Below are 21,429 nucleotides of genomic sequence, written 5' to 3'. Positions count from 1 at the left end.
TTGGATTATGTGTCAGACCAGCTAATCGATTGTTTTCTACTTTTTTTGTTCCAGGCACTACTAAAAACTGGATCGCAGTCGAGGGTGCTCTGTTCAGCAGTAACTACAACGATCCCAGCTCATCGGCTTACAACTCAAAGCTGGCCACAAGCGCCCCTCGGGGCCTCATGATGGCATCCTCCTCCGCATCGGAGGAGAAAAACGTATTCGCAATTTATGTTTCCTACTATGTTAAGGTTAAGATAATACTCAGCAGCATGGGCGGTGAGGTTTCACTAAAGCTTCCCTTTGTACTGGGAAATTTGGAGTTGAACGAGCCGAGCGATGTTCCCACGACACTCAGCGGTCTAAGGAAGCAGCGCGAATTGAGTCGTAAAACCAGCTCTGCGACAAGCAATGGTGGCAGCAGTGTGGATCTTGGTCCAGTGTCCCCACTGACGAGGGAGATGAGCGTACGAGACACGGATAACGATCCCAACGATAGAGATCGGATAAACCGAGTCACTGAACTGAACAACCAGAATAAACGAATGCCAATCCGGTCAGCCTCCGAGTCGTCTCCGAGGCGGAAGCCGCAGCCAGCGAAGGACAACGGAACCAGCACTCGAAGGGAAATGTTCAAAAATTCTAAATTTAACGAAAACCTCAACAGTACAATCGATGTGATCACCGAAGACTTCCAAACAATCACGGCCAACATTAGCAATCTGGTCAAGTCGGACTCGAGCAAGTCGAACCTGAACGATTCCGAACCGTGCCAGCAGGAAATCAGCGTCGAGGCACAAATCCATTGTCCCCAGACGACGGACGATAGCGGTGCCCAGCATTGATAATCACTCCACAGGAAACCAAAGAACTAACCCTAGGGTGGTACCTACATACTGGAAAAGTAAATTCTACTTTTTACTCTCAACCTGCTGGCTAGCGTTGAATGTTTATACACAGAAGAGAACAGAGCAGACCTAAACGACACTAGGATATATTTATAGACAGACTGTAGCATGAGACTCACTCTTTAGGTAATCATTCGCCACTATTTTATACAGAAGCACCCTATTTGTGATGTTAATTAAAATTGAGCATACTACTGTGTCTATTTTGTAATAATTGTCGGTATAGTAGCTAATTGTTATTGATGGTAAAAAACATGTAAGGCGCACACATTGTGCATAGTAAGTAAAAACTTTACACTCATTAAATGACAACGTTTACAAGATTCTAGGTTTTGAACGGCAAGATTGTAATTTGTATTGTATCGCTGCCACGCTCCATATTTCCGTGCAATGTAGTTAAACCTGATTCATCGTCGTTGTTAAAAAGAAGAATAAAATTAATCATATTAAGCTTTAAATTGAAACTACATTTAGAAATTGACATGTTAGCAGAAACGAGTGCTAGAACTTACGTCGTGAATCGATCAGACTGGTCAACGATGCGTAAGAAATGAATCATATTGTTGACATCTTATTTACAACTACCTGAAATGATTTTTTCCCTTTTTTATTTCGACTATGTTAGTCACATTTTCTTTTTTACATTTTAACAACATTCAATTAGCTAGAGATTACTGGGTAGGAAAAGTTATGAAAATTAGAGCCATAGTACTCAAGTGAGAGCAAGGATGTGAAGTAAACAGAAATGATTTACCTACTTTGGTCCCACTGGCGAGTACCATTCCTTTAATTAGTTGACCTGGTTGTATTTAAATCGATATCAATGGTGTTGCTTCATTCCTGATAAGTTTTATTTAAATCTTGCACAGCGAAACGATTCCAATTTTCATCCTAAAATTTGAGCCATAGCGTTTAGCTGAAAGGTCTGAGAAAAGCCTAAACAACTGAAGGTGAGCTGATGTCCCGTTACAAAATAAAATGTTCGTGAAAGTCTACTTTGATATTTTGTAACAACCCAAGCAAGCCAAAGATCTTCAATGTATGGGAAAGATGGTGTTTTAAGATTGTTTATTAGTTATTTTATTTAACACGCCTGACATGGAAAAAATTCTCCCAAATTCGTGAATAACTTGCCATGAATTCTGGGACAACCATGTTTGTACGTTACAAAAAAGACCGCGAATAAAAACCAAATATTTTTGTTTTTGTAATTGCGTTAATTTTTTCTTCCGTAACGCCTGCATAACGCTTTTATTAGTGTAGAGCTATTTTATGTTTTTTTAGTGAACTTCAAACATTTTTCATTCAGTGAACCAGTCCACCACGAACACTTAGCTTAGCTTAGTTGACCACCCCTGAGTTTCCCGTGATGGATTAAAGCCTGTTGAAACTGCATGTTGAAGCAATTGTATGATTTTTGGGAGTAGCAGGTACATCATACTCGACGTGCAACCTATAATGGGTCCTTACACGAACAATGAAAGTGCCATTACTAAGTAGTGACGTTACTGAAATCGTATGGGAATTCCGCTCAGCTTACACGATCATTAAAAATGACATTACTGCTTAGTAATGACATTACTAGCGCCTCTTGTAAGGGGCCCTTATGGGAATTCCGTCATTACTCAGCTTACACGATCATTAAAAGTGACATTACTGCTCAGTAATGACATTACTGGCACCTCGTGTAAGGGGCCCTAAAGAGACTAAGATTATGTATTATCAATAACGGCCACGCCCATGTAGGCCAATTTTAGGATGGGAAGGAATGTTAGTACAACACTTGTAACTATTACGATCGAGGAATTCTCTGCTTCATCCACAGGTGTCCACGCCTTCTTTGGAGCCGTGTGAAGACATTTATCGACCTGGGACCCTAGCCATAATTCAATTTAGAGTTCCTAGTAAGAGTAGGAAAAAGTGTTATAGCCAGTTTGCTTATCAATCAAAATACGCTGTGTTACAAGCGTTACGTTCTGAGCCCCAGCTCAACCGGAATGACATTTCGTGCGCCCTTTGTTTACTTGGCTGATCAGCTGTTCTTTAGAAAACCTATGAACAGCTGATCAGCCAAGTAAACAATAAGAATGCACCAAATGCCATTCCGGTCGAGCGGGGGCTCGGAAAGTACCGCTATGTAACGCAGCGTGTACTGGTTCATAGCCTCCATGGAAGCATGTGTCAAGGTTGGCATGGGGTACATTTGTACCCCATTGCACGGTTGCCGTTAGCATTTCGCCAGGTTTTGTGCTGACAGTGGAATGTGACTGGTGACAATACCTGCTTAAATACTGGTTGTTTTACTACGTAAGTAACAATTAGTATTATAAAATCGTTTTTAAGCATTCATTCAATTAATTTAATTTAATTTTGAAGTAGAAAAAATCGTTCTCATTTTTGCTGAGTTTTATTGATGTATTGATTATTTTTTATAGTTCTACAAAACAATGGCTCGCAAGTATAATTTGCGCATAGTAACCGCTGTAACAGTCTGGTCAGATTTCTTTTTTTTTTCAATTCAATTTCCACCCCATTTCGTGGTATTTTCCAAAACCCGATTTTTAAACTTTCACTCTTCCAAATAATTGCAAAAATATCAAAAATTCATTTTGCACCGTTTCTAGACCATTCTTTTAACATTTAGAATAATTTGATTTTTTTCAAATCGGTTGAAAATTCGCAAAGTTATAGTCATTTTTGTAAAAAAAAAGCCAAAACCGCGATTTTTTCACTTTTTTTTGTTCAAACCAATTTATGTATCACTTTCACTTGCACAGCTGTTTTCGCAATTGAAAAACGAAAAAAAAAATAATGTAGGTACTATACATTGTTTTCAAACAAATAGTTCGCGCAAAACTGTACATGGCGTTACATTGCAATGTTACTGTGATTGTTCCCTAGACATGTTTAGTTTTTGTTGTGATTTTTGTTCATACCTTTGAGGATAGATTTGTATGCAGTATATCAGCTGAGAACCAACATTTAAACTTTATTTTTTTTTATAAAATTCGAAACTTTTTGAGCGACTTAGTGGAATTCACAATCAATCCTGTTACGACAGATGCTTTCCGTTTAAGGTCATCTGGTGTAAAGTGCTCAAAACGAAAGTTATTTTGACTACCGTGATTTTGAAGGCAAGGCAACAATTGAAACATTTGTATAATGTTAGGATCGCTTTATACATTCATTGTGTACAAAAAAAAATTTCAGTCACACAGAGCCACACATACGAGCGTTCCATGAGTAGACGTCCAACCATTTCCAAGTCGAGGAGCGACGCGGCGATAAAATTGTGTGATACGGGAAATTCAAAAGGTTTGTAAAGCTTAAACTTGTAGTTAGTCGATGAACCACAAAAAAATTTCGAATTTCGGAAAATGACTTCATGAAAATCTCATATTTTACTGTAAATTTCGCTCATTTTTCTTCAAAATAATAGGGAGAAAATTTTTTTGTTCAGTTTTCTGTGGTTCATCGACAGTGTAGTGTGGGCATCCTCATAAAAAATCAAGTCAATTCGTTGAGTAGTTTTCGAGTTATCGTATTCGCCGATTTGAAAAACGCGAGTTCGAGAAAAGCGCTATCAAAGGGTGTGCCACATCAAATTGCATCACGGTAAAAAAAAACGCTGTAGCAAAGGACCCATTGGGTATTTGCTCTTGAAAATTTGGGTAGAAGTAGTTTAGAGCGTATTGTTAACACTGTATTTTCATCACTGTCAGTTTTTCGCAGAGATGCCAGATTTGCAGACATGTCTGCAAATTCGCAGACTTAATTTTAGCTGCAGATTTTTTCGACCACCTATTACTAGCTGCCAGAAGCTGGTCATAACTATTAGACATGTCAACTATTAGAAGCTGGACATAACTATTAGACATGTAACCCTCAAAAAGAAAATGGGTCTCAGATGCCCATCTAGTTACATTGCTTCAGTTTCAATGAACATGTAATTTGAAATACAAATGATCGAACGTTTTTGGGCTTTGGAATCTCTCACTGATAAAATGACAAAAATGGGGCTTTTGATTTCATTGAATCTTAGGAGCGATGCTCCTTGAAGTCACAATTATAGCTTGTCCATTTGAGGGTTAACACCATGTGTAGATTTTCATAAAATTGCAAACGATTACGGTACGAATAATATTTTATGATTTTGTGAACTATTTCGCGACGACTGGTCAGTCGTCAAACTTATACTAGGAATCATGAACCAGTTCACAAACCCATGAGCGATATTCATCGAAAATAAGTAATAACTGTACCAAAAGCATTACTTTATATGACGGATACATTAACAGTTCCACACTCGCGTCGTTTGCTCCCCTTTCTTGTCAGCATACTACCCACAGATCTTCGCTAATGCAGCTCATGCCCGAAGCAAAACTGAGTCAGGCTCCAACCCCAATCGCTGTCAAAATGTATGCGATTGGGGCCTGGTATGCTAGGTACACAGATTAATCTGTTTTTCATAGATTTTCAATGTTATGCACAGATTTCCGCAGTTCTCTGTTTTAATACACAGATTTGCACAGTTTTATATTACAGTGCACAGACTAACGCAGATTGCTGAATTTTTGACCTCGTGCTCAATTTGTACCTCGACTTGTTTACGTTGCGACGAGAATGAATCAAGCGAAGACTCAGCGAAAAACATTGCTTTTGGCATAGAGGAGAAATACCTAGATATATTGAGCATTTTTCTCGAAGTTCCAGGACACCTTCGCACTAGGGGCAGATCACTCTAGGAATGTATCACAAATTTGCATCAACTTAGAAAAAATGCATTTAATTTCCATTTTTGCATCAACTTTGCACTCCCTCGCAGAAAAGATTACTTAACAATCGTCCTACGCTGATCCACTTTGTTCGATGTTTTGTTGAATGTAGGGCTGTTTTTTGTAGGGTTTTGACGTCTTGCGCGCAACGCAAAATACATTGCACGCACCGTAAAATACATTACGAATTTCTATTTTGATGGAAAGAAATGCATTTAATTTCGCTGATTTTTAAAAATGCATCACAAGTGATCTGCCCCTAGCCTTCGCACCACTACCAACTCATGCTTTTCGCAGTTGTCAATTCTAAAAAACTATCCAAATGTCAACATTGGATATATTTCGATTTGTCAAATTTTAACTTTCGGTTTTCATTTTTTTTAATTCTGCGCTGGTGAAACCCCTTACTCATTTGAATTCTTGGTCAGAATTTTATTTGTAGAATATCAGTTCTTAGTTTTCGGGGCTTCGTCTCGGTCTAACTATTAATGTAGCCATTCCAAAAGAGTTGTAAGAGTTCCTCCCCAAACAACTACACAGTTATGAAAACGCCAGTACCATAGTTTCACTAATTTAGGCAACTTAGTAGATTCTCGATGGAAGAATGGTAAAACAAAGGAGTATCGCATGATCAAGAAATTTAATAAAAAAATGAAAAATTTAAAATATGTTTTAAATAAATTTGTGTTTTCTGAAAATTGTGGACAGCCTGTATTACCTTATCCGAAAATACCGAAAACAAATTGCACACCAAATTATTTATTAATATGATTTTCCATCATTGTCTATAATAGGGTGCAGTTATCATTTTTATACATATTGGAATGAGTTCCACACTAATGCCATACTCTACAATTTGTAATCGCTGGGCCCGAACCCATGACCCTTAAATTAAGCGTCGCATACTCGACCGACTGAGCTGGCCGGATTGTTTCAAAAGAGCCATTTCGATGCAAGTTCCAACTATTTTCCTAGAAGCATTTGAACCAATTAAAAGAGTCGGATTTGGTAAACCTATTTCGAGCAACTTATCTTATGGAATATTTGTTTTTACCTGGTGCTACACCGATGTAGTGCAACAAATAAATAGACTGATTACACCCAACTTTGAAGACTGTAGCACCGACTACACCGATGTAGTGCAATGTCAAAAACGAAAATGCCATTAGTTTTCGGAATGGCTTAAAACTATGCGTGTGTGTAGAATTATTAGCACAACTGCAAAGTAACTTTTATGTCAAATTAAGTTAAATTGAAGATTGTGGAAGATAATTGTTGATCATATATAAAAAATCGTTTTTTTAAGTTCTATCCAGCTTCTTCCGTGCCATAATAGTGGTCTACATCGTCTTGTTCGTAATTCGTTTAATGGCCCTTTTTTGACAATAGTTGTTTACGTCAGCTTGACAGTAACGCCCAGTTGCGGATATCGAGGGTTCATTGAACAAACATCCAGCCAAAATACAAATATGTTAATACGGAATGCTCTGACGATTTTTCGAGGACACATTTTATAACCCTGGTACACCGATAAAGGTACACCACAGATAACAGAGTTTAAGCTCGATTTGAATCGTGTGTAAATACCCGCTACTGAAATTCCAAATAAATTAGATGTCTGAAACACGTTTGGCAAACGTTTGCAGATGGCGCAGTGATCGATACAATGCAATTAGAGTGCAGCTATCAAACACGTGTAGCAAACAGTTGCGCAGATGTCAATAGTAAAATACGGATTTCCAACGTTTATCGATTTGAAAGTTTACACAGGTTTTTGAAGAAATTTTGTTCTAGCCTAAACGTCTGTTATCTGTGTGTACACTGTCAAAGTGACAATGTACTTTGATAAAATATTTAGAAAATTGGCAGCCCTGTATCTAAAAAAAGAAAATCACCGTTACCATAGAATACTTGACAATCTGTAACTGTATTAGTGTGTTCAACGATTTGTTTTCCTCCACCTGTCATAGGTGGAGGACAACAAATCGAAAATAACTTTTCGGTCAGATTATTTTCATGATGGAACCTGACCAACCGGTAATGTTGGTCTCCGCAATAAGTTTTACAGCGACATAGAGCATTTCAACACCATTATAAATACTATAGACGAGCTATTTCAAATGTTCAAATTGGATGACAGTTTTATATATGACAGCTGGAGGAAAGCGACCAACCGCCGAGTCTATCACTTACTTAATTCTGATTGTATTAACCGAAACCAAAATTCAGATTCGCCTCCCTCATATTTAACTTCCCAACTGACTGAAGCTTCATGCAGAATGGAATGCTTCAGTGCAGAGGAAATATAAATTCCTTCACCAACCAAAGCATTTATTTGTTTTTATGTGGACAGTTTGAAGGCAGAAGCTGGCATTTTCTACATTTTCGAGCAAAGGTGAACTGCATAATCTATATCTGCTGCACTTTTGCTCAATAATCCCTCTCATAGGTAGAATGGAAACAAAATTCAGTTTGCTTCTGAAACCGAACATGTTCAGACCTGAATGCGATGTGTCGGGAGAACGAATGACGAGAGAAACGAACCAAACATTTCATTAATCGCGACGAGCATGAATTGAATTTTGTTTTCTTTTAGGTTCACGCAGGGATCTCAATTTTTTCAAGCTCGAGCTCAAACTGATATTATTTACACCACGCTATTCGCCAGTTTTCATATCACAATCGATTAAACGGAGAAATTTTTGGTAACAACGGTAGGTTTTGCAGCTCTCAAATCGAGAGATAATGGTTGTCATTGGAGATTGCCAGGCATAGTGCAGGGAAGCTACTTGGGATCGCTGATGTTTCTGATTTGCGTCAATGTCGTGTTTTTAGTACTGAAAAATCCTCGCCGGTCCTGCACAGACCATCTCAGCATGAAACGTTTGTTGAGGGTGGTGTAGCAAGAACTGCCTTTGTGTAAATCCAAAAAAGTTCTTGGTGATCGAATTCCGATGAAAGACTTTCTGGCAGAGCTCTTCCTCCCAGACTCCCAGAACTTGTTTACTGTCGAAGCTCTGCCAGACAGACCCCAGAGCTTTTTAACTGCCGAAAACATGCGAAAAAGGCAATGTCGATTGAGAGGTATCGGGGGGAAGCAGTACCCTTTCGACTGCCCTGGTTTTTTACTGGTCTGATATGGTCACCCTACGTAGATGTATTACTAGTGTAAGAAAGCTCAATATCCTTTTAAGAAACGCTACCATAGAAGGCCCTAATTTCGTAACTTTATTCATCCTGACAAACGGCTGAGACACTAAACGATGATCCATTCGGTAGCATCATTTTCAAACGAGTTGTCCGTCCGCCAAATCCCTGGTGTCAACACCCCCTGTAACCACCCAGTATGATTATTTAATCGTCGCTGTTTTCCAGCAGAAATCCGGGTTCGTACATGTTCCGATCTATTATTCAGCACTGATCAAATCGTTTCATTTCGACCAGTGCAGCTAGTCGGTTTTGATCGAATTAGACACGATTTTGGTAAATACGCGATGCATAGCAAAACCAAAATTGTGATATTCAGTTTAACGGGACGATTAGAGAATTGAACTTCTTGAGAAGCATTCGCAAGATCAGAGGAACAACGGTAGCAATAACAACAACAATATGAATTTGATTAACAATTTTATATATTTTCATATAACCGACAAATCTTTTGAGAATTTCAATAATTTCAGTAGCCTTTTCAAATACTACATAGATTCTTAGAGTTAATCACAACTTTCTGCGGATCTCAATATGCCAAATAAAATTCAAGCCGTGATAAGATAGAGCTCTAGAATTCCAGCCAACTAATTATCGAACCTATCATATCTGACAAAATATGCATCCTTAAGCAGAAATTAATGCGTGAGAGATGAGCGCAGCTTGATAAGAACAGTTGGATCCAAAAGCGACCATGTATTCTTGAAATTGTTTATTGTTTATTGTAACAAATTAATAATTTGTATTTGATCCAGCGCATTGGACTGATGTGCGATGACTTTCTCTTACTGGGTGGATGACGTAAACAACTACAGTCGTGATTTGTTGTTTGGTCACTTTTTAACTGGACTGCTTTTTTGTTGGACCTCCGCTAGTTGGACCATTAGGTTCTTTACTGGCACAGTTAACCTCACTTTTCTTGACAGTTCGCTTGTACTGTTTACATGGACTTATAAAAATTTTTGGACGACTAGATTCGCTCGAAGAAAATCGTAAAGAATTTTTCTAAGTCCATGTAAACAGTACAAGCGAACTGTCAAAAATGAACACTCAGTTCATTTGTGACGTCAGCGTAAAGTATTCAATTGCCCAACTAAAAAGCATCTTTATGTCAAAATCCCGTGTCAAAATCACCTTGATCATCAAGCTGACAATGTGAACAAAAGTATTTATACTACTGACGTCTCCTTTGGAGAGTTTTTGACGCCTGTCAGTTCGTTAGTTGGACAGGCTGTGAGTCAACCAGCGAATCACAACTGTATTGTCAATATAAGGACTGTTGACATATTATGAACAGGACGATATTGGCCGCCATTGTGGCACATATAAAGCTGGATACATATTGACTAATCCATGTGCAGTAAGACTTAAGAACCTAGTAAACAATGATGTTGTCAATTTCGCCCGTATACACTACTTTAGAAATGCAGAGGCGTAACCCGCCTGGCGGTTTGTTTACAGTTGAAAGTCGGATCCGCCGTTTTATTTTTTATTGATTTTCATGAAGTGTGAAACATTTATAAATGAGTATTCATATTTATTATGAAGTATTTTTACTTCTCTTTAAGATATAATTCATATCTCCGTTTGTGTATATTTGTTATTTAGGCCCATTTGTCGGTTCACGATCGAATTAAGCAAGGACGCACAGTCCCAGATTCAAACCTTTGCAATATAGCTGTAACTTCACAGCAAATTTCACAGCGTTTCATGGCATGTTTCGTGTGCCCGTCATAGGAGTGCGCTCATGCCCACCAATCGCGTCTCCGATAAACTGTCACTATATTCAAGGTCGGGAAAACCGTTTGTTTACAGTTTTCCTCGCACCGCGTCCACTACACATCTGCCGCCGGCAAAACAAAAACGACTGTGCGAAATTCCTTTTACATTCTTTACGCTTTTGCTCGCGCATATTTCCAAATCCATCACGGTGCGAGAGTGAAAATCCTTGAAAATCGCAAGATGAAATCATCGACGGTGAAGTGAAGAGGTGAAAAAAGTGTGCGTGTTGGGTGAATATAGTGAGCACAGTCGGTAGTGTTGTAGAAAATTAAGATTGCGGAAAAGCTGCTGGCCGACGGAAAAATGAACGGTAATCCGGGAACAACACTGTTCAATGACGGCGGAAGCATTCAAGTGAACAATGCTAGTGCATTGCAGCGCGCCGAGGAAGAGGAAGCGCTGGAAGATCAGCAACGCCGTAATGCCGAACTGGCCAAGGAAATGGAGAACGCCTTTGACGATCTAATCGACGATGATGACCAGAATGATACATTGAATTCGCTTAATTACTTGTCGAACTATTCGGAACAGCTGGCTGAGTCGCCGCCTCCGCCACCACTGCCCATGGTTGGTGTCGATGCACCGAAGCAAAAGTAAGTAGCTAAATGGATCGTCTCTATTAGACGAGTATTTTTAGGATTGTTATAATTTTGCAGGTTTCTGGAGGAGGTTGGTGTAAAAAACGGTCCGCATGCGGGAGGCGGTGACGGTCGGTACAATCCAGAAGTTTCACACTGGAAAAAGATGTTTGAGTTCAAATGTCGCGAGTTTGAACATGTTACTCGGTTGCTGCATGACAAGAGCAAAGAATTCGAACAGGAAAAGGGTGAACTGCGGAAGCGTTTGATGTTGGCCGAAGGCGAACGAGATCGTGCGAATATGACTCGTACCCAGACGCATGATTTATTGGTGGCTAGTAAAACGAAAGTCTCCGAACAGGAGGATGCCATCAACAAGCTTAAAACGAAAATTAAAACGCTTGAAGAAAAGAATCTCGAACTTGAGGCCGAGTTGGAAAACAAGAAAACGGTACTTCAGGACACTCTGCACAAATATCGCATGGTTGAGCAAAATGTTGGGCTTAAAGCTGACCGGCACACGGATCAGCTTTTGAAGCAAGCGGAAGAGAAACACAACGCTAAAGTGACAATGATGCAGCAACAAATTGACAACCTACGATCGGATCTAGATGATCGTGTTCAGGAAGTGCGCCGACTGGAAGTTCGGTATAAAGAGTTGCAATCACTGCGGGATACGTTGCTGGTTGAAAAATCTGAAACGATACAACGACTGCAGGACAAACTGGAGGAATCGCAGAGGCAGTGTGAAAATCTTATGGGAAAAACGATGAATTTGACCGGTTTCACCCATGATAATTTGAGACTTAAAACGAAAGTGAACGCGCTGGAACAACAGACGCAGGATATGCAGCGAACCATCAACACACTTACCCAAAGGTAGGAATTTGCTTTTTCGTTTCATTGTAGCGAATGTTATAATTCTTGTAACCTTTCAGACTCGAATCGAGCAACGCCGAGCTGGAGCTGATGGACAGTTTAGTTTGCGCGAAAGATGAAACCGGTGAGCTAGCCGGCGAATCCGGTTGCACCTTTGGTGCTACCCGGAAGAACCTGATCGGTAGTACACCCATCAATCCGAACATGAAAAACACCGAAGAACGGGTCACCAAACTGAAGCACGAGCTGTTGATTTGCATGAACGGTCAAAAGGAGAAGCGCGAAGCGATCAAGCGCCTGGAGGCAGATCTGGCGGCACGGGATCAAGAGATTAACCAACTCAAGAAAGATGAGAGCTCAGCTCTGGTTCAAATGAATCAATACAAGGAGGAAGCTTTCCGCGTTAATTCAAAGCTGAAAATTTTGGAAAATGAGCTGGAAAAGTTTTACAAAAAGGAACAGCACTCCTCCAAGCAGGTTCGGAGATCCAGCTACGACAAACAGGATGCTTTGGAGGATAAAATATTTACCTTACAGCAGGAAAAGATTGAACTGGAGGAAAAGGTGTCGAGCTTAGAGAACGAAAACCGCCAGCTGGAAGAGAGAGGTAAAAAGTCGGAAGCAGACTCCAAGACTCTTGACGAAGTCAAACTCGACTTGGAAAAACAAAAGTTTCTTCTGAAGGACGCTCAAAGTGAATGTGAGCGAGTGAAAAATCTCTACATTGAAATGTCCAGTTGTAAGGATGCTGTCTGCAGGGAACTGGATGCCCTTAAGCACAAGGATACGGAAAAGGAGCTTTCGATTCTACACGAAAAGGTAGCGTCTCTGGAACGTGCACTGCAATTGGCAGAGTTAAAGTCTTCCGAACTGAGTAAAATGCTAGAGAAAGAGAAGCTTGAACATGAGAAGTTGTTGAAGGATCTTCGCGAACGGCGGGAGAGCAGTCGTGAGGTGAAGGAGCATAGTCAAAGCATAAATAGTTGCGCAAGGTGTGTCGAGAATTTAACGGAAATGTCAAAGGTAAATTCTACCAAATCTACGTATTCTATCCAATTTATTTTTCTCCGCTCTTTCAGGTTGAGATTCAAAATCTGCAACTTCAGAACACATGCGCCTCACACCTTCGGCAGATCAACGAATTGAAGAACGCCTTGCATAAGTCTCGCGCCACCATCAACGATCTAAACCAAAAGCTTGATCTGAAGGCTGAACGAGATTATCTGATTGATGAGCTGAAGCAAAAGGCTGCCCAGTTCGAGGAATTCATGCGAAATCAACACGGCAATAATAGCAACAGCAGTGGCCATAGTTCAACAAAGGACTGCGCCACATCACCACTTCCGCAGCATCAGTCACGTGACCAAAGTGTCGGTACATCTCCGGAACTGCTGGAAAGAACCGAGATGCAAGATCGGAAGATAGCTCGTGAACAGGAAAACCGTATACGGGAAGAAATGGCACGGGCCTTCGCTGCCGAGATTAAAATCATCGAGGAAAAGTTCAAGGTGCAATTTTCGAAATTTGAAGGGAACATCACGGAGCTGAAGAACGAACTGCATGACCGAGTGAACGAACTGCTGATACGCAGCAAGGAAGTCGAGGTGTTGAAGTTTGCCATCAAAGCCGAGCGGGAAAAGGTCACGGAAATGCTGGCCAAGAAGGACAACGATGCGCGGGCGCTGTTCGACAAGCAGGCAGAGGTGATGAAAAAGTACAAATCTGAACTGAACAACGCCCAGCAGAAGATACACTTCCTCGAGGGTGAACTGCAAGAAAAACGAGAATTGATCCAAGCTGAACGCGAGTCGATGACGATGCTGACGAAACAGATCACCGAAGAGCGCAAGATGTTTCACGAGCGCGAAATTGAGGTGATTGAAAAATTCAAAGAAATTGAAGAGGAGTACAACAAAAGCCTGGCGATGGTGACCGAAAAGTATAACTCGGTGAAGAAGACGGCCCTCAACTATAAGGTAAGTCCGCTACGAGGTCTGTTCATTTTCATTGAATCAATCATGTTTTTTACAGAAATACGCAGAGGACAAGGAACAGCACATGATGAAGGAGTACGATCGCATCAAGGAGGGCTACAATACCGCCCTTCTGAAAGTACAAAACCGCATGAAGGAAGTACTGGAAAGCAAAGATCGCAGTATGAAAGAGCAAATCTCCAAACTGGAGTCCGATTATCGATCCAAGTTGAGTGCGCTCAAAGAAAATGCCTAAATACCTCATCATAACTCCGATAGCGTATCAAATGTGTACTGCTACTGCCTATTGACACTCCATTCTTAGTTTCATTTGAGATTGTCAGCGTACTCCAGAACGAGAGTATTAATAGTAGTAGTAGTGTTACTGCCCAAATGCGGTACTTAAGCAAAAAAAAACTTGCAAACTGTAGCCAATTAATTCTGAAAATGCCTTCAATGTGTTATTAGTGGTTAGTGTTCCCCTCTACACATATCTGCCAGATTATCGTTGATATGAAACTGCCCTAACTTCTGCCATTTCTGTTCAATCACTGTTCGTTGTGTCTGCAGAAATCTTTATTACAATTGTTGACCATAGTGAATTTATAATGTGGATCAATTGAATCATATATAAGTATTAACAATAGGATATCGTAGGCTGATATATACAAATTAAATGTTAGTGTTGTGAGAATGTTCATTCGTTAGTCCTCTACTCTATTTTAAACATCCGAAAAACCGTGTTCACCAGTGATGAAACAGAGTCGCCAAATGGTAAGTATTTGCAGTATTTACAACCTCCTGTAAGACGCTCGGCTATCAGTGTACTATCGAATTCTACACACTCACAACTTTAAGGGTCGTAGCACTGCAAGAACTTTGCTTGGCGTGACAGAAGATGGGGATACATGGGCATCGAACAGTTATATGCGTCACGTCTCCTAGTGACGAAAAGAAAATTTCCTTCTAGTCACTAGGTGACGTGACTGTGAGAATAGGGTACGCGATCAGTGTGGAGATGATTGTCGAGTTTAGTCGATTCTACAGCGCTTATCATTTTTTTAAAAAGCATTACTCGTGACTAAGATTGAAAAAGTCCACTGCGCGCAATTGTGAATGATTTGAAACAGGCCAACGATATTGCTGGCGATCACGATAAAGTATTGCGGCTACATCCCCTCTCGAATTGTGGAGATTAGCGGTGTTGTAAGTCATGCGGGTTTAACTGTCGATTTTCTGAAGAATTGGGTTGGCTGCTTTAAGAACCCTAGTCCCTAATCTACAGCAGCAACAAGCAGCGGTGCGGCAAATGCGGAGAACGGCATGCAGATGATGCTTACAGGAGGCCCGCTGAGAAGTTTGTTTACTATGGGAAGAATCCGCGTGCACTTTTGACATGCCCAACGTACAAACTTCGCGCGGATAAACTGAAGCGGTCCGCCAAAGATCGCTCCAGACGCTCTTACGCAGAAATGCTTAAAAGAGCTTCTCCAATTATCTCTGAAAACCCATACTGTTGTATCGCGTCCTTCTCGCTCGCTGGTTTTCACTCGAATCCCCGATCGTTCTCCGTGTTTTCACTATACCACACTCTCGTTAAAGCCATGATTTATTATCTCAGAGGTCTCAAGACTGTTGATAGAAGTGTGTCTAATATGCTACCATCCTCCCTTTAGAATAAAAACGTGTTGTGGGTTACCAATGTCGTTATTTACTTGTATCATCAATCTTTTTATTTAATATCAACTCTACCGTTAATGTGAGTTTTAATTCTCATATTTGCTGAGTTTTTTTCTGTTTTTTCTATTACATTTTTGGTCTGATGTAGTATCGGTCGTCAAACGGTGGGATAAAAAAATTCTCACAAGTTTCCTATCTCATGCCTCCACGCGAGTCTAAGTCTATTGATGACATTTGGTCCTTAGACCGGCGACGACTGGGTGCTATCAGCCTTCTGCCGATAGTAGCAGAATGAGAGGGCGCGAACAGATCTAGTCGAGAAAACATTGCCATAAAAATGAATAGTTGATCGGAAATTAGCCCCAATAAGACTTTAATCTGACTAGTGTCGATGATCACACGTATTGAAAATTCGCCGCGTCTGTTTTTATGAACCTAATTTCAAGCTCCGTTATTGCTAACAAGCCCGTGCATCAGGTTAACAATCCTTTATATTTCCCTTCAGTGTTCGTTATTATCGCTCGTGTACTTGTATTTCACAAACAATCCGATATGGAAAATAATAAATACTTTCCTTGATTTATAACATCTCGTGCTATCATAACTCTTTGCCTGTGTCATCACTAGATAGTTTTCAACCCAATAAATACATCGTAGAGAAGAAGTAGCGAATTCTGTCTAAATACTGTTGCAATAAATAGTGATCCGGCCCATTACGTAGATAAGATTAGCTTTTCTAGGCAATACTCCCACGGTCGGCCGTGTGAAGTTCAAATTGCTTTTGTTTAGAGAACATAGGATACTCTAGGTGACCGGCTGCCCAGAGTTTAAAAAGAACCAAAAACTAAACAAGATCGTGTACTCGACGACAAACTAAACAACTACCTAATAAAATATGCTTTACAGGTCGCATCGCTTGCTTGAAGCGAATCCTAGACCTTATACCCTTCCAAACCATCACCTCCGTGACACCGATAGAAGAGTCTTCCCGTCTACCTTATCCTTTATCCTTCCCCGTGAACGATGGAGATGGGGGCGGCCGGCAATGATGGCTATCATGTTGTTGAGGTTTTAATACTAATTAAATTAATCGGATTGGTATGAATTCCTACTTACCATTTTCTAAGCAACTCTTATTAGCTAATCAGCAGTCAAACATGATGAAGTCAGTGTGCAATCCGCCAAAATCATCGTCACCAAGGATGCAAAATGCCTACCTTTTCTGCGGCTATAATTTTTCTGCCTACATTCTCATTTCTCTTTTGACGCTACTGTCGTTCGCTACTGCAGGACGCCCAGCGCTGTACGGCAGTCTGTAAGCAAAGCAGTAACATGACAAAGAAATACTGCCCCCAGTACAGCCACCAGACGCGAGCGGTACAGCTTCCCTTTCCTTATTTTACACTTTTTAATATTTTTAATCTATTCAATATTTTCAATAACGAACGATGGTAATAAATGCGGTTCGTTTACGCCACGACCGGTATCATCGCTTTCGTGTGCGGGCCTCTCCCTTTGACTACGCAGAGAAAAGTGTACAAAACGAGAGAACAAACTTTACAACGTCACACTCTCACCGAGCAGTCGGAGTACAGCAGCAAAACAAAAATGTATTCTACTTCTCTACGGGAAAATGTACTCGATTTGACTACCGTTCTGGCACGAGCTGTAGTGATGTGTCGCTGTAGCGGGCTGTACGGCTTGTGCAAATGTAAATATACCGAAAAAAATGTAGTTTACCAGTACCTTTAGCATCCCTGATCGTCACAACGCAACGCAACTCAACGCAACATTTCTGGTCTGATGTAGTTCTCTTCCATCTTGGATCTTTGGAAGAACTATTTTAGAAGCAAAGTCACTTGGAGAATGACCAAGGTTATCCTGAACTCGCTCAAAAGTAGAGATGGTCGGGTTTAAATTTTTTCAAACCCGAACCAGAGAATAAAAATTTTGTAAAACTCGAACCCGACCCGAACACGACAATTTCAAAATTTAAAAACCCGAACCCGCTTCGAATGACATTTCTTTACAACATGAATTTTTCACTTTTCGGACCCTTCCACACTAATTTGGACAGCGTTCCAAGCATATTTTGGACACACTGAATGTGACTGAATATATTTTGGAAACAGTGAACATTTTTCTACTAAACTGACTCGTTCTCTTTGCAGTATATTTAATGCGTGAAAGAAGAACATAAGCAAATCAGTGACTGCCAATCAAAAATGGTACATTAATCTTTATATGGAAGTCAGCCTTCCATGACGCATGACGTATTTTTTTAGTTCTATCATTTTGAGAAATAGGAAAATTTTCGGTACAATTACGTTACTGCAGACTTAACAAAGTAGCATTAAATGTTATGCAATAGAGTTACCAATAATATATTTCGTGTAACAATTTATCTGCAACAGTATCATGGAGTAACATCCTCAAGTGGATAATAAATCAAAGTTCGTCTAAAATACTTGTACTAAATATTAATTTTTAATTCTTTTGTTTACGAGGTGGTTTCTTGTTATTCTTTCTAAGCTCGGTTTTTCTTTGTTTCTCTTCCTTTACTTTCCTTTTTTCTTCAGTTTTCGCCTTGTGGTATTCAACTGTTCGGCGCAATGTTAAAACAGCAGGACTACGTCGCTTGAATCGTGATGTTCCTGTTTGTGTGAGTGTTTCAGGCGATTCTAGGAATTCAGCAAGCACACTCTTATTATCATTATTTAGCTGTGATATGTCTCTTAGATTTGTCAACATATAGCTCGTCGAATTCAACAAATTCGAACTACAAATGTTCTTCAACATGGATTTCCTCTTTATTCGTATTATGGTCTTCAATGAAATGTTCCTCAATCGTTTGATTTTCGACATCCATTTGTTTGAACATTTTTAAATAATTTGACCAAAAAGAGCAGGCGACCGAATTTTTTAACTGTTTTGATTATTCTAACTCGATAAACTCGACAAATAGCTGTGAAGAAAGAAAATCAAGGGGTGTCCAAAATAAGTTGATATCAATTTTTTAAGACATATTGTGGACGCCATTTATTTAAGATTTTTTAGATAAAACTTTACGAAGAAACCTTTTCAAACACATAACATGCATAATACCAAATTAGACAAACTAATTAAATCGATAAAAAAATTATAATTGTGCATTTAAATCCAATTTGAAAATTCATTTCCACCGGTTCCTCTTGGCTATCGTTGAAACATGAAACGTTTTCGGTGATATTTTTGAAAACTATGGATTCTGTTTAATTTTAAACAATTAGAGATGAACTAATGCTATTGAAACTTAATAGACAACCCAAGGAATGTAATTGCTGCATCAAACCAAACAAATGCAGAGAAACTTGGCAGTGTAGGAGGCAAATACATTAACAGGGTCCAAAATATGTAGGGGTCCAAATTAGGTTGGTTACCCTAGTATCACCATCTTTGGAAGAACTATTTTAGAAGCAAAGCCACTTGGAGAATGGCCAAGGTTATCCTGAACTTGCTCCAACATAGAGATGGTCGGGTTTCAATTTTTTCGAACCGGAACCCGAGAATAAAAATTTAGTAAAACCCGACCCGAACCCGATAATTTCAACATTTAAAAAACCCGAACCCGATTCGAACCAGAAAATTTACAATTTGAGAAAACCGATCTGAACCGGACTTGTTAATATGGAGATTGGAGAATCAACCGAAGATTCCGAAGATATTTAATTCTATGCACCCGAGCTGAATCCAAGGCTCACCTAAGAATTATAGCAATTTTCGAACCTGAAGTAGCACCATATGCGTCCAGTTATATCTGCCTATGGTAAAACTGGCGAGAGGAATTCGCATTTATATATACTATTATTGAATGCAGAATTTGTAATGTTACCATCACATCCCTGTGTGAACTTGAAAGAAAACGAAATTCAATTCATGCCCGGCGCGATGAATGAAATGTTTGGTTGGTCACTCGTTCTCCCGACACAGCGCATCCAGGTTCGGACAGGTTCGGTTTCAGAAGCAAACTGAATTTTGTTTCTATGCCGGCTCTGAGACGGCAAAACTGCACCAGATATAGATTACGCAGTTAACTTATGCTCGAAAATGTAGAAGATGCCAGTTTCTGCCTTCAAACTGTCCACATAATAATAAATGAATGTTTTGGTTGGCGAATGAATTTATAATTTTTTTTCTTCTGCACTCAATCACCCGCTTCTGCATGAAATTTCAGTCGGTCGGAAAGTTAATAAATGAGGAAGGCGGTGAATCTGAATGTTGGTTTCGGTAAATGCAAGCAGAAATAGGTAACTGATTTTGATATTTCGAAGCACTAATTCTGACAAAAAGTGCTTGTTTTATACATGTAACACTGATTTGATAGTAGCGCTAGTATGCTATTACCAAATACAAATTTGTATTTGCTATTACCATATGAGCTATTTTTAAGAAATTGTTCGCAAAAGTACTGCGTGCTCTGCTCAAACAATTGGCGGATTTTGTATTGCCGTTTCCATATGTTGCTCAAAGTGCTAGTTAAAACTTAATTTACGATTGTAATTCAATATGTATCAAAAAGCATTACTATTCAGAGCAGGATCAATAGATAGTTTTGTATTGTCTCTTCTTCCCGTAGATTTCTACTCGCTTGAACCAATATTTTCAGACAAATTTTCTTTGATTTCGTTTTGTTGAGGATTATCATGAAAAATAAATCGCATAGAGATTTTAGATACGTAACACTTATTGATGAATGCTCTCACATGAGTGCCTGTTTAAAAAATAAAATAACTCGGGTACTTTGCGAATCTAAAGAGAAGAAATTTTATACATGAATATCAAAATACAATATTTGAGAACCAGAAAATATGACGAATTTTAGCGATTCAAAGGTGGTAAAATTTAGTACGGTCATCCATTCGTATCACGAAGTAAAGTTAATTACTGAAAAAAGAGACTGAATGATGTGTATAGACGTAAAAACGCCAATAAATGTTTGGTTTTGATCAAAGAGAATAGGGATCCCTATTCTCTCTGGTTTTGATCTATTCAAAACCCGAACCCGACCCGAATCCAAAAATTCCAAATTCGAAAAACCCGATTTGAGGATTGTGTCAGCCCTACTTTGTTTGCACGATGTACTCCTCGTTACTGAAATTTGTGTCTAATTTATTCTTCTTTCGTGTTCGTTTGGCCAATACAGCATCACCCTCTCGTATTTCGGAATGTTTGGCCTTTCGCTTTCTATCTCCATTCTCTTTCCCCATTTGTTTCACAACAGCATCACGATCCCGTACTGAACCATCTTCGTGGAATTCTGGGAAATGGCTTTCTAGGGAATCGTATACAACCGAATTTATTTAATAAATTTCTTGAGGGTAACATTGTCCCTCATGACTGGGGGCAAATGAAGATTATCGCCATCCAAAAACCAGGAAAAAAAATCCAGAGGCTGACCAAAACTCGTATCGACCGATTGCAATGCTGTCCTGTAACCGTAAGTTGTCCGAAAGAATGATCCCACCCCACCTCAACAATTGGGTCGAAGCAAATGGCTTACTGTTAGATAAATAATTTGGCTTCCGCAAAGGCAAAGGGACGAACGTTTGTCTTGCGTTGATCTCAAGAGAAATTCAAATGACCTATGCTAGCGAAGAGCATATTTGGCAATGTTCTTAGATAT

The 21,429-nt window shown here is 39.6% G+C and overlaps 2 protein-coding genes across 2 annotated transcripts in view; both read left to right on the top strand.

The window, feature by feature from the left end:
- The window catches only part of LOC131684026 (uncharacterized), a 216,194-nt gene extending 209,828 nt beyond the window's left edge, over positions 1–6,366 (top strand). The window contains exon 11 of the mRNA XM_058966495.1: positions 55–6,366. Coding sequence (XP_058822478.1) covers positions 55–830 — 776 coding nt within the window. The 3' untranslated portion in view covers positions 831–6,366. The remainder of the gene's footprint in view (positions 1–54) is intronic.
- A 4,336-nt stretch (positions 6,367–10,702) lies between these two features.
- LOC131684025 (centrosomal protein of 152 kDa) lies at positions 10,703–14,787 on the top strand. Its single transcript, XM_058966494.1, has 5 exons — positions 10,703–11,250; positions 11,314–12,114; positions 12,174–13,137; positions 13,194–14,090; positions 14,146–14,787. The coding sequence occupies exons 1-5, from the start codon at positions 10,961–10,963 to the stop codon at positions 14,341–14,343; spliced, it is 3,150 nt and encodes a 1,049-aa protein (XP_058822477.1). The 5' UTR covers positions 10,703–10,960; the 3' UTR covers positions 14,344–14,787.
- The last annotated feature ends 6,642 nt before the right edge of the window (positions 14,788–21,429 follow it).

The sequence above is a fragment of the Topomyia yanbarensis genome, chromosome 2, assembly GCF_030247195.1.
Source record: "Topomyia yanbarensis strain Yona2022 chromosome 2, ASM3024719v1, whole genome shotgun sequence".
In the NCBI taxonomy this organism is placed as follows: domain Eukaryota; kingdom Metazoa; phylum Arthropoda; class Insecta; order Diptera; family Culicidae; genus Topomyia; species Topomyia yanbarensis.
The sequence above is the reverse complement of the archived record's forward strand: the minus strand, read 5'-3'. Positions and strand labels throughout refer to the sequence as shown.

What these genes read in the sequence shown, in the direction of transcription:
- LOC131684025 (XM_058966494.1), top strand. Translation starts at nt 10,961, where the DNA reads ATGAACGGTAATCCGGGAACAACACTGTTCAATGACGGCGGAAGCATT. An exon ending in GTCGATGCACCGAAGCAAAA is followed by an intron (nt 11,251 to 11,313) that starts GTAAGTAGCTAA and finishes ATAATTTTGCAG; the next exon opens with GTTTCTGGAGGAGGTTGGTG. An exon ending in ATCAACACACTTACCCAAAG is followed by an intron (nt 12,115 to 12,173) that starts GTAGGAATTTGC and finishes GTAACCTTTCAG; the next exon opens with ACTCGAATCGAGCAACGCCG.